Below are 13,877 nucleotides of genomic sequence, written 5' to 3' on the forward strand. Positions count from 1 at the left end.
TGGTGCTGTACGAGTTCCAGGATTTAGAAAAAAAAGGCAGGAATTTTAATATTAAGCCTTGAAGAACAAAACTATGGAAAGCAAGCTCAAACACACTATACTTACTTATCAAAGCTGTCACTTTTTTTAATAAAATTATCCAATTTTTCTCTGGCATAATCTACCACATCTGCATGAATCTCAACTCCATGGTTTATCCCAAAAGGACCTAAAAAGCAAAAGGATTAAAAATAACCATCTTAATACAATAAATATTCTATTTTTACAATATAGATCTGGATGTTAAACGCTAAGCAATTTAGATTAGTTCACCAATTCAGTTCAGATCCATAACTCTCTAACAGCATTTAGTATTTATTTTAAACGTTTTTGGAAGATCATCCTGACACATTTGCAAGAATGCTTAGAAAGGCTGAGGGCACAAAGTACCCTGAGAAGCTTGAGCAAATGCTAAGCAATTATCGAAGAAGATTGCAGTATGGAAGTTTCCTTTCAGAAACAGTGTTAGGAGATAGTCCAATAAACATCTCTCTTACAAATGACAAAAATAGAAAAAACGACCTGTGAACAAATGAGCTCATCCTCACAAAAACTGACTCCTGATCAAAAATATTCATTGGTATTAACCACTATGTAAAACATGTATAGCACTTTTATAATGCAGCTCCTTCTTGTTTTACTTTAATGCCCTGTCCAACAGCTTCAATTTTATCCAGTTTAGCTTTAGTCACCACGGACTTACTCACTTTCAAGGGCCTGAAGTCCAATTAAATATAATTATTCACTTTCTCTGACATTAGGTATTAATTTAATTGTTCTACTACATATTCCTAGCTTGAATTGACTGTAATGCTGAATTTCAGAATCAAAATAGTTTCTTCTTAAGTGCATGCTACTGCTTAATGGCATAGATCATAATTTTTTTATGGCTGATTAATTTATTGCAATGAAACTTGGTAGAGTACATCTTCCTTAGTAAGTCAGATTCAAGAATGAAAGTGAAGGATAAAGAAGGCAACATGTGCCTGGAGGCAGAGGAGGTTGGGGAGGTCCTAAATGAATACTTTGCTTCAGTATTCACAAGTGAAAAGGACCTTGGTTAGGGTGAGGTTGAAATAGAACAGGCCTACGTGCTGGACAATGTGGAGATTAAGGAAGAAGTAGTGTTGGATCTTCTTAAAAATATCAAGATTGAAAAGTCCCCAGGGCCAGACAAGAATGGCTGACTGTCTGGTGCGACACACTAAGAAGGAAGTCCCCAGGGCCGGACGTGATATACCCCAGGTTGCTGTGGGATATGAGAGAAGAGATCGCTGGAGCAGTAGCTATGATCTTTGAATCCTCTTTGGCTGCAGGGGAGCTGCCGGAGGATTGGAGAAAGGCAAATGTAGTTCCCTTGTTTAAATAAGGTAATAGGGAGAATCCTGGGAACTATAGACCGGTGAGTCTTATGTCGGTGGTCAGCAAGTTATTGAAAAGGATTCTTAAGAATAGGATCTACGAGCACTTGGAGAACTACAGTCTACTCAAGGATAGTCAACATGGCTTTGTGAAGGGAAGGTCGTGCCTCATGAGCCTAATTGAGTTTTTTGAAGAGATACCAAAAGAAATTGATGAGGGTAGGGTGGTCTACATGGATTTTAGCAAGGCATTTGACAAGGTCCCCCACGAGAGACTCATTCAGAAAGTCATGAGGCATAGGATCAGTGGAACCTTGGCTGTTGGATAAAAAATTGGCTTAAAGGAAGAAAGCAGAGGGTAGTACTGGAAGGAAAGTATTCTGCCTGGAGGTCGGTAACTAGTGGAGTGCTGCAAGGATCTGTCCTGGGACCCCTGCTCCTTGTGATTTTTATAAATGACCTGATGAAGAGGCGGAAGGATGGGTGAATAAGTTTGTGGACGACACAAAGATTGGAGGAGTTGCGGATGAAGCTGTAGGTTGTCAAAGGTTACAAGAGGATATAGACAGGATGCAGAGTTGGGCAGAAAAGTGGCAGATGGAGTTTGATCTGGATAAGTGTGAGGTGATGCATTTTGGAAGGACAAACCAGAAGGCTGAGTACAGGATTAATGGTCGGTTACTTAAGAGTGTGGATGAACAGAGGGACCTTGGGGTTCAAATCCATACATCCCTCAAGGTCACTGCACAGGTTGATAGGATAGTTAAGAAGGCCTATGGGATGCTAGGCTTCATTAATAGGGGGATTGAGTTCAAGAGTAGAGAGGTCATGTTGCAACTCTATAAATCTCTGGTGAGACCACACTTAGAGTATTGTGTTCAGTTCCGGTCACCTCATTATAGGAAGGATGTGGAAGCTATGGACAGGGTGCAGAGGAGATTTACTGACCAAGGGTCTCGGCCTGAAATGTCCACTGTACCTTTTCCTAGAGATGCTGCCTGGCCTGTTGCGTTCCCCAGCAACTTTTATGTGCGTTGCTTGAAATTCCAGCATCTGCAGATTTCCTGATATTTACCAGGATGTTGCCTGGATTGGAAAACAAGTCTTATGAGGCAAGGTTAGCAGAGCTGGGACTTTTCTCTTTGGAGCATAGAAGGATGAGAGGGGACTTAATAGAGGTCTACAAGATTTTGAGAGAGGCATAGATAGGGTGGATAGCCAGTACCTGTTTCCCAGGGCACAAATAGCAAACACCAGAGGGCATATATACAAAGTTATGGGGGGGAGAAGTTTAGGGGAGACATCAGGGCTAAGTTTTTTTTACACAGAGGGTTGTGAGTGCCTGGAATGACTTGCCAGGGATGGTGGTGGAGGCTAAAACATTAGAGGTATTTAAGAGCCTCTTGGACAGGCACATGGATGAAAGAAAAATAAAGGGTTATGGGGTAGTGTGGGTTTAGTACTTTTTTTTTAGAAATATATGGGTCGGCACAACATTGAGGGCCGAAGGGCCTGTACTGTGCTGTAGTATTCTAGTGTCCAGCGTCTAGTGTCATGAACAACTGTTTCAAGTAAAGGCAAAGAAAATGAGGCAGGTTATTTTCTAAGCACATGTTAGCAACTTTCCAACTCCAATAGGTCCATAGTTTTCCCAGATTCTGTAGCACCCTGTTCCTACATGTAAAGTTGTAGCACGGCCTTCTGTTATCTCCATTATTTAAAACACAAATGCTACGAGCATAAGTTCAAAATTTTAATTTCTTTTCTTCATTGCCTGCATATTTAGAAACTTTTTAAGTTCTAATGATTGGCTGTTCTTAATCATAATTTCTGACACTGACAAACTCCATTTAAGATTTTATTCATTTTTCAGATTCTCCCTCTCCCCTGCCACTTTAACCTTATCAAAGCATTAAAAGAAACATTTTACTGGAATATAAACCCACAGTTAAATCTTGAAAATAGTATGCAAACTGAGAAGGGTTAAAAGAACTTAAAATGATTACAGGATGAACTGTAAACATAAGTGGAATGAAACAATTATCTACAAAAAATGAAAAAAAGATTCAGGAAAAGACAGGAAATGATGTTTTTCCTTGTTAACATTAACATAGAAACATAGAAAAACCTACAGCATAATACAGGCCCTTCAGCCCACAATGCTGTGCCGAACATGTACTTACTTTAAAAATTACCTAGGGTTACCCATAGCCCTCTATTTTTCTAAGCTCCATGTACCTATCCAGGAGTCTCTAAAAAGACCCTATCATATCCGTCTCCACCACTGTCGCTGGCAGCCCATTCCACGCACTCACCACTCTCTGCGTAAAAAACTTACCCCTGACATCTCCTCTGTACCTCCTTCCAAGCACCTTAAAACTGGGTCCTCTCATGTTAGCCATTTCAGCCCTGGGAAAAAAACCTCTGACTATCCACATGATCAATGCCTCTCATCATCTCATACACCTCCATCAAGTCACCTCTCATCCTCCGCCACTCCAAGGACAAAAGACTGAGTTCACTCAACCTAGTCTCATAAGGCATGCTCCCCAATCCAGGCAACCTCCTCTGCACCCTTGCTACAGTTTCCACTTCCTTCCTGAAGTGAGGTGACCAGAACTGAGCACAGTACTCCAAGTGGGGTCTGCCATTAATGCTATATTCTGCCATCATAATTGACCTACCAAAATGAACCACCTCACACTTATCTGGGTTGAACTCCATCTGCTACTTCTCTGCCCAGTATTGCATCCTATTGATGTCGCACTGGAAAATCTGAAAGCCCTCCATACTATCCATAACACCCCCAACCTTTGTGTCATCAGCAAGTTTCCTAACCCATCCTTCCACTTCTTCATCCAGGTCATTTATAAAAATCATGAAGTGAAGGGGTTCCAGAAAAGATCCCTGAGGCACACCACTGGTCACCAACCTCCATGCAGGATATGATAAGTCTATAACCACTCTTTGCCTTCTGTGGGCAAGCCAGTTTTGGATCCACAAAGCAAGGTCCCCTTGGATCCCATGGCTCCTTACTTTCTCAATAAGCCTTGCTGAAATCCATATACACTATATCTACTGCTCTATCTTCATCAATGTGTCTAGTCACATCCTCAAATAATTCAATCGGGCTTGTAAGGCATGACCTGCCTTTGACAAAGCCCTGTTGAGTATTCCTAATTATATTATGCCTCTGCAAATATTCATAAATCCTGCCTCTCAGGATCTTTTCTATCAACTTACCAACTACTGACGTAAGACTCACTGGTCTATAATTTCCTGGACTATCTCTACTCCCTTTCTTGAATAAGGGAACAACATCTGCAACCCTCCAATCCTCCGGAACCTCTCCCGCCCCCACTGATGATGCAAAGATCTTCGCCGGAGGCTCAGAAATCTCCTCTCTCACCTCTCACAGTGGCAGAATATACAGTAGTGTTAACGGTAAGACTGTTGGCAGTATGGAGGATCAGAGGGATCTTGGGCTCCGAGTCCATAGGACACTCAAAGCTGCTGCACAAGTTGACTCTGTGGTTAAGAAAGCATATGATGCATTGGTCTTCATCAATCGTAGGAGTGAGTTTAAGAGCCGAGAGGTAATGTTGCAGCTATACAGGACCCTGGTCAGACCCCAGTTGGAGTACGGTGCTCAGTTCTGGTCGCCTCACTACAGCAAGGATGTGGAAACCATAGAAAGGGTGCAGAGGAGATTTACAAGGAATGGGAATAGGACGAGTGAACTTGGCCTTTTCTCCTTGGAGCAGCGGAGCATGAGAGATGACCTGATAGAGGTGTATAAGATGATGAGAAGCATTAATCGTGTGGATAGTCAGAGGCTTTTTCCCAGGGCTGAAATGGCTAACACAAGAGGGTACAGTTTTAAGGTATTTAGAAGTAGGTACAGAGAAGATGTCAGGGGTACGTTTTTTTATGCAGAGAGTGGTGAGTGCGTGGAATGGGCTGCCAGCGACGGTGGTGGAGGCGGATACAATAGGGTCTTTTAAGAGACTCCTGGACAGGTACATGGACCTCAGAAAAATAGAGGGCTATGGGTAACCCTAGGTAATTTCTAAGGTAAGGACATGTTCGGCACAGTTTGTCGGCTGAAGGGCCTGTATTGTGCTGTAGGCTTTCTATGTTCTCTGTTTAATTATGTTATTTCTTTGATAGTAGCCAGAAACACAGAATGACTTAAGTTTACAGCCCAGAATTAGGCCTTTTGAGCCCACTTCATCCTTTCTGATCACGATGCCCGTCTATGGTTCCATATCCTACCACAGTCGGTATAAAATAACTTATCCCCCAGATCTCCTTTTAACTTCTACCTTTCCACCTTAAACCTATACTATCTAGTTTAGTTTCCCTGATTTGAGAAAAACATTTTGCCTATCTACACAATCCATGGCCCTCACAATTTTATAAACTGCTATAAGGTTACCACCTCAGCCTCTTACATTCCCATGAAAATAAACCCAACCTAACAATCTCCTCTTATAATTATAGCACCCCCTCTCATTCTACACAAAATTCAAGTGGATTTCTTCTGAAATCTCTCTATTGCTATCGCATCCTACTGTAGAGCGGCACCTTGAAATGAACACAATTGTAAATGTAGTATAACCAATAGTTTATACAACTGCAACACAAACTTCCCAACTCTTATACTCAATAGCTTGGCCCATTAAGGAAAGTGTATTGAAACTGTTTTCACTACGCTATCCATTTGTGATGCCACTTTCATGAAGGTATGGCTTCTTGCTGCCTTAACCAGCCAATTAGACCTTGTCAAAAGTCTTACTAAAGTCTATACATCTACCAGGTTCAAAGTTTAAAGTAAAGCGATTATCAAAGTATATATAAGTCACCATATACAACCGATTCATTTTCTTGTAGGCATACTCAATAAATCCAATAATCGTAACAGAATCAATGAAAGACCACACTAACAAGGTGAACAATCAGTGTTCAAGACAACAAAATGTGTAATTACAAAAAGAAAAAAAAAAGAAGTAATAATAAATAAACAAGCAAGTAATAAATATCGAGAATATGAGATGAAGAGTCTTGAATGTGAGTCCACAGGTTGTGGGAACAATTCAATGATGGGACATTTGAAGTTTACTGAAGTTATCCCCTCTGGTTCAAGAGCCTGATGGTGATGAACATACATAGAATATAGAAATCTAGAGCACATTACAGCCCTTTGACCGGCAATGTTGTGCCAACCATGTAACCTACTCTAGAAACTGCCTAGAATTTCCCTACTGCATAGCCCTCTATTTTTTGAAGCTCCAAGAACCTATCTAAGTGTCTCTTAAAAGACCCTATTGTATCAGTCTCTACCACCATTGCTGGCAGTGCATGCCACGCACCCACCATTTTATGTGCGAAAAACTTATCACTGACATCCCCCTAGTACCTACTTCCAAGCATCTTTAAACTATGACCCCTCATATTAGCCATTTCAGCCCTGGGAAAAAGCCTCTGACTATCCACACAATCAATGCCACTCATCATCTTATACACCTCTATCAGGTAACCTCTCATCCTCCGTCACTCCAAGGAGAAAAGGCCGAGTTCACTCAACCTATTCTCATAAGGCATGCTCTCCAATCCAGGCAACATCCTTGTAAATTTCCTCTGCACCCTTTCTATGGTTTCCACATCCTTGCTGTAGTGAGGCGACCAGAACCGAGCATAGAACTCCAATCAGGGTCTAACTAAGGTTTTATACAGCTGTAACATTACCTCGTGGCTCTTGAACTCAATCCCATGACTGATAAAGGCCAACACACCATACGCCTTCTTAAGAACACTGACAACCTGTGCAGCAGCTCTGAATGTCCTGTGGACATGGACTCTAAAATCTCACTGATCCTGCACACTGCCAAGAATTTTAGCATGATGATGTTGCCTTCATCAATTTTCTTAATTACAGTCTCAAAAAGTTCAACCAGATTAACCTGCACAAAGGCATTTTGCCTCCTCCAGATTAGTCCCACAACTTCCTTACCCTTACAATTCATACCGGTTTCACTGGACTGTTGGCTCCAGACTGTTCATTTTGAAAAAGGGCACACATTAGCTAAACAGAAATGATGTATGCATTAAAAATGCTCTACAAGGATGCCAATTCTAAAAGGAGTTTGTATAGTCTTTATCATGCCATCTAGAATGAATGTAATGCATTTAAGTGCTTCCCCAAGACTTTTTTCTCTGTAATTAGAGCACCTCCACAAAATAAAGGCAGAACAAATAAATTTCCATATTCTACTATTTATAGAAGAACATTTCTTTCAAAAATATCACAATCAAATCTTCCTTAATTAGTGAACAAAATTGGTTGAATGAAAACAACTTGCAATGTTAGCAGCATTCTAGGACAACTAAAACAACTAACACAATCCCCAGAATCTCCCCAGGTTGTTTGCCTGTCTACTAAACCTGTTTTTACCTTCTGAATGAACCTGGGAATTCTGCCCTACAGTAAAGGGCAGAATTACAAACTTAAATCAAACATAAATCTCTGTCAGCCACGGAATTCACAAGTCTAAACTGAATTGATTACCAAAGCTATCAAATTGTTAACATCCCTTATATTCAACCATTCAAAAGCTATTAAAATACTATTGCATTAAAGAATTAAAAATGAAGGTAAAACACAAAGAGATTACCTTTTAAAGTAGTAAACACATTGAGATCAAGGAAAATCATTAAAATGTGTTAATTAAAACTTGCCTCTCTCCTTTGCAGCCTGGCACAGGTTCAAAAGGCAGATTTTCCATGTAAATTTTAGAAAATTATATTGAGTTTGCACTCCATCTTCAGATATTTTTAGAAATCAAAGCTGCTGACATTTGATTTGCAATCAGATGTGTAAACAATAGGAGAGCTTAGCCTAGTGAATTGAACATCTAGGAGGTTAAAGATAAATATTCAAAACTGCCAGACTTTTGTGGAAATTTAACATTAAGCAGTGGGAGTTATTGGGTGTAACCAATTAGATCAGCTTTAAAAGTAATCCAAGAAGAAGGAATTCTTACAAGAAGTAGCCAGCAAGTAGTTGGCAAGAAATTAGAAATTAAATAATCCACTATGAGGTTTCGGGGTACTTGGAGGCACACAATAAAATAGAATAAAGTTAGCATGGTTTTGTTAAGGAAAAATTTTGCCTAACAAATCTTTGAATGCTTTGAGGAAATAACAAGCAAGGTAGACAAAGAAGAGTCAGTGGAAGTTGTTTATTTGGATATTCAGAAAGCTTTGAAAGGTGCCACACATGAGGCTGCTAAACAAGATGAGAGCAGATGAGAGACTTGTTCTGGAGCTGCTCCGGCCTATGGTCAGGCCACACTTAGATTCCCTCCAGTTCTCCTCTCAGCCCCGACTAGGAGTTGAGGATGCCATTATCTACCTGCTGAACTGTGTCTACGCCCACCTGGACAAGCCAGCGAGCACTGCGAGGGTCATGTTTTTTGACTTCTCCAGTGCGTTCAACACCATCCGCCCTGCTCTGCTGGGGAGAAGCTGACAGCGATGCAGGTGGATGCTTTCCTGGTGTCATGGATTCTTGATTACCTGACTGGCAGACCACAGTACGTGTGCTTGCAACACTGTGTGTCCCACAGAGAGATCAGCAGTTATCAGCAGCACTGGGGCTCCACAGGGGACTGTCTTGTCTCCCTTTCTCTTCACCACTTACACCTCGGACTTCAACTACTGCACAGAGTCTTGTCATCTTCAGAAGTTTTCGGATGACTCTGCCATAGTTGGATGCATCAGCTAGGGAGATTAGGCCGAGAACAGGGCTACAGTAGGAAACTTTGTCACATGGTGTGAGCAGAATTATCTGCAGCTTAATGTGAAAAAGACTAAGGAGCTGGTGGTAGACCTGAGGAGAGCTAAGGTACCAGTGACCCCTGTTTCCATTTAGAGGGTCAGTGTGGACATGGTGGAGGATTACAAATACCTGGGGATATGAATTGACAATAAACTGGACTGGTCAAAGAACACTGAGGCTGTCGACAAGAAGGGTCAGAGCCGTCTCTATTTCCTGAGGAAACTGAGGTCCTTCAACATCTGCCGGACGATGCTGAGGATGTTTTACGAGTCTGTGGTGGCCAGTGCTATCATGTTTGTTGTTGTGTGCTGGGGCAGCAGGCTGAGGGTAGCAGACACCAACAGAATCATCAAACCCATTCGTAAGGCCAGTGATGTTGTAGGGATGGAACTGGACTCTTTGACGGTGGTGTCTGAAAAGAGGATGCTGTCTAAGTTGCATGCCATCTTGGTCAATGTCTCCCATCCACTACATAATGTACTGGGTGGGCACAGGAGTACATTCAGCCAGAGACTCATTCCTCCGAGATGCAGCACAGAGTGTCACAGGAAGTCATTCCTGCCTGTGGCCATCAAATTTTACAACTCCTCCCTTGGAGAGTCAGACACCCTGAGCCGATAGGCTGGTCCTGGACTTATTTCATAATTTACTGGCATAATTTACATATTACTATTTAACTATTTATTACTATTTTTCTATTACTATTCTATTACTAGTTATTATTTCTATGATTATTAATATTTACTATTTACTAATAGTAGTATTACTATTACTATTTCTATTACTATTTATTATTTACAGTGCAACTGTAATGAAAACCAATTTCCCCCCGGATCAATAAAGAATGACTATGACTATGACTATGTTGTAACAGGAAAGATACTAGCATGGACACAAGATTGGCTGATTGGCAGGAAGAAAAGAGGGGAATAAAGGGGGGCTGTCAGTGTCTAGTGGCACTCCACAGGGGTTGTTGTTGGGTCTACTACCTCTCACATTATATGCCAATGATCTGGTTAGCCCAAGGCCAAGTTTGAGGATGATACAAAGATAGGTGGAAGGACGAGCAATGTTGAGGAAGCAGGGAGTCTTTAGAAAACAAAATTCAGTATCATAAAGATATCACTGAATCTCATTTGAAATTTACAATGAAAGTGAAAAATGAACAGTACCTTCACTCAACATATGAGATTTGGAAGAAGAGTGGCCAAAATTAAAATGTTAAGTATGATGTGCTTGGTCTTTTTCTTGGTATTTTTCTCACTCATAATGGATGGCATGCCTGTGTAGTGTTCCCTCAACCTCAGGTCCTCTACCAGATGCCTGGATCTTGAGTGCTCAGCAGAGTATCCGTGCTGTTCTTAGTAGTGTGCACCTCTGGACCAAGATCTCAGATGTTGATCCTGGGATTTGTTGGAGCCACTCTCCCAGCCCAGGTGTCACAGCTCCAAATGCTCCCACCACCACCAGGATTACTCTGGCTTTATCCTTCCACATCATTTCTATCTAATCTTTCAAGCCCTGCTATTTCTCCAGCTTCTCATATTTTTTCTTCCTGAAGTTAGTATCATTCAGGATTGCCACATCTATCACTATTGCTTTGTTCTGTTCCTTGTCCAGTATTACTATGTCCAGTTGGTTGGCCAGTACCTGCTTATCAGTCAGTATTTGAAAGTTCCACAGGATCTTAGCTCTGTCATTCTCCACTCCCTTGTCAGGTGTTTACCATTTGGACTTGGGAGTGTCCAATCCATATTCAGCACAGATGTTCCTGTACACAATTCCTGTAGTTTGGTTGTGCTGTTCAGTGCATGCTGTCCCCGCCTGCATCTTGCACCTTGCTATTATGTGCTGGATGGTTTCAGCGGATTCTTTGCACAGTCTGCATCTTAGGTCTTGTCTGGTGTGATAGAGCCCTGCTTCTGTTGCTCTTGCACTCAGCACCTGTTCTTTGTACAGCCATAAGCAGTGCCTCTGTGCTATCCCTGAGTCCTGCCATTTCCAATCACTGGTAGGACTTTCTTATGTCATCCACCTCTGACATCTGGCGCTGGCACATCCCATGCTCTGGCTTGTCCTACCATGGCCTCTGGTCTTGTGGCTCTGCTTCACCCACTTTCATTTCCATTATCTCCTGCTTGTTGTCTGAAGTATTCTCCTAGCAGGTGGTCCTTAGGGACCATCTTCCTGACATTCTCATGGATGTATCACATTTCTTCCAGGACTGTGGGACTAACACTTCCAAGACCCCATCCTCCTTTATTCCAGTGAGTGTACAGTTGCTCGACATTGGACGGAAAGTATCATTAGTAGTTTCTGGGTCTTGATGTAAGTGGCTTCCAGTTCATTCTTTGGCCAGCAGAGTATTGTAGATGGGTATCTGACGACTGGTAGGATGAATGTGTTGATGGCTCTTTCCATTCAGCTGGACGTGTCTCACTCTTTGGAGGTACTTGGATGTTACAGCCTTCCTTGTGTCCTCCTTGAGTCCTCAGGTATTTGTAGCTGTCTTGTACATCTGGTATGTGGTTTCAGGTAACTTGACTCCACCAGTCTTGATGAGTTTGCCTCTTTTCACTACCATATGGCTGCACTTTCCCAGTCCAAATGACATCTTGATGTCTCTACTGTACACCCCATCCTTATCAGGAGGATTAGTGAGGCAGTCTCTTTCATTTCTGGCATACAGCTTGATGTCATCCATATACAAGAGATAGCTGATATATACACAGTATACAATATAATACAACTACTATTTAGACATCTACAGCATAGTAGACTTTACATTGTCTCATTCAGGCCTTAAAATTTTATCACTGTGGAGGACTTCTTACCCTTGTGAGATAATGTCTTCCTGATCAAGGTGGGGGAGGACGGGTGAGCTCTGATGGCAGGTGAGACTTGTGGCTGTGAGACAATCTCAGGTTCTGTGACACTTGTAAGAGTTAACTCTGGGACTGGAAGAAGTGGTTCTGACAGCACTGGACAGTTGACTCTGCTCTCCCAATATGACTGATGTATCATCCCCAGATGGCATCAGACACAGTCTCCGCTGTGTAGGAGAGTGATCTGTTTTTCATCTTTCCATGTACCCACTTTTGATTATCTCTGTAGTCCCTCACCAGGACTACTTCAGACATTCCACCTCTCCCGGAACTTCCGGGAGTCTCTGGCATATTAATAGTGGCTCCCTGATGCCCGCAAATTATATACAATATCATGGAAATCAATTTTTTTGAGAGCGAGCGAGAGAAAAGCAAGAGAGAGCGCGAGAGCGACCACGAGAGCACACGCGAGAGCGAAGGCAAGCGACAGCGAAAGCAAGCAAGCGAGGGAGAGCGAGTGAGAGTGCTCGAGAGCATGCGAGTGACCACGAGAGAGAGAGCGCGCGCGCCATTGTAGAGTGTTCCAAAAACAAATATAAAACGTATGTCACCCCAGACAACACTAAAGTGTACCCCTGCCTAATAGGGGTCAAAATAATGACTGTGTTACTCACTGCACTGTTTGCAACAGTGACTTTTCTATTGCCCATGGTAGGTTAAGACTGTAAAAGACATGTTAAGGTGAGTTTAACAGGTGTCATTTGTTCATTAGCATAGCTAACGTTATTTAAACTAGCTGGCCAGCTGCTAAGGAGCTACTCTATTGCAGACATCCCACCTCTCCTGGAAGTCTCCCGCAAATTGATGGTGCTACCTCCCCGAAATGAGTTTTTGCAGGGTGGGATGTCTGCTACTTGCCCAGGAATGAAACATTGAACCCTCTTGTTTGAGAAGCCCTCAATTTGTCTCAACTGTTTGAACTGTATACCCCTTCTGAGAGTGAGATTGAGAAGATCCAAGTGTGAGCACAAGGGACAATACAGTAACAGCATAGCTGGTGAGTGGTTGGTTGTGGAGTGTGCTGCACTACGATATGCAAGAAAGAACTTGGCGAACTTCTGATTCGGTGCAGTATGCTCTACTAACATTGCTTGAAATGCGTTCTTCAGACTCTGGCCAAAACTTTCCACCTAGCCATTTGTAGTTGGGAGGTACAGTGCAGGTGTAATGTATCTTAATCCATTCATTTTCAGGAATGACTGAAACATGTTCGCAACAAACTGTGGTCCATTGTCATTAACTAAGTGTTCTGGAACACCAGTCCTTGAAAAAAGGCTTTTCAACACATCAACAGTGTGTGAGGCTGTAGTGGAGGCTATTGGTAACACCTCTGGCCGCTTTGTAGATGCATCCACTGCTACCAAGAAATTTGTGTCCATGAATGGTCCAGCAAAGTCCACATGAATCATCTGCAAAGGCAATGCAGGCCATTCCTAAGCATGGAGCGGTACTGTTCTTGGCATCTTCTGGACGTGTTGGCATCCTGAACAGTGCATGGCAAACTACATGATCTGCTGATCTGTCCCAGGCCACTAAACAAAGCTTCCAGCCAATGCTTTCATTTTAACCACTCCTAGATGACTGGCATGTAGCTCCTCCAACACTTTCGCTCTCAGCACGGATGGTAAAACCCACAATCCCCACATAAGGCATCCTCTGAAAAGAGCATGTTTATCCCAGTGCTGTTAAAAATAGGGAACCGGAATTCCAGCGTAAATTCCACCCATTTTGGGTGGCCATGTAGACCGGAGA

At 42.3% G+C, this 13,877-nt stretch overlaps 1 protein-coding gene across 3 annotated transcripts in view; it reads right to left on the reverse strand.

Moving 5' to 3' along the window:
* pcmtd1 (protein-L-isoaspartate (D-aspartate) O-methyltransferase domain containing 1) overlaps positions 1-13,877 on the reverse strand; it is a 103,125-nt gene that overhangs the window by 28,853 nt on the left and 60,395 nt on the right. For all 3 annotated transcript variants that reach the window (XM_063063530.1, XM_063063509.1, XM_063063519.1), the window contains one exon: positions 106-208. Coding sequence is in view for 2 of the 3 variants with exons in the window: in XM_063063509.1 (XP_062919579.1) it covers positions 106-208 (103 nt within the window). In the remaining variant the exon portion in view is untranslated. The remainder of the gene's footprint in view (positions 1-105; positions 209-13,877) is intronic.

Source organism: Mobula hypostoma, chromosome 1 (assembly GCF_963921235.1).
Source record: "Mobula hypostoma chromosome 1, sMobHyp1.1, whole genome shotgun sequence".
Lineage (NCBI taxonomy): Eukaryota > Metazoa > Chordata > Chondrichthyes > Myliobatiformes > Myliobatidae > Mobula > Mobula hypostoma.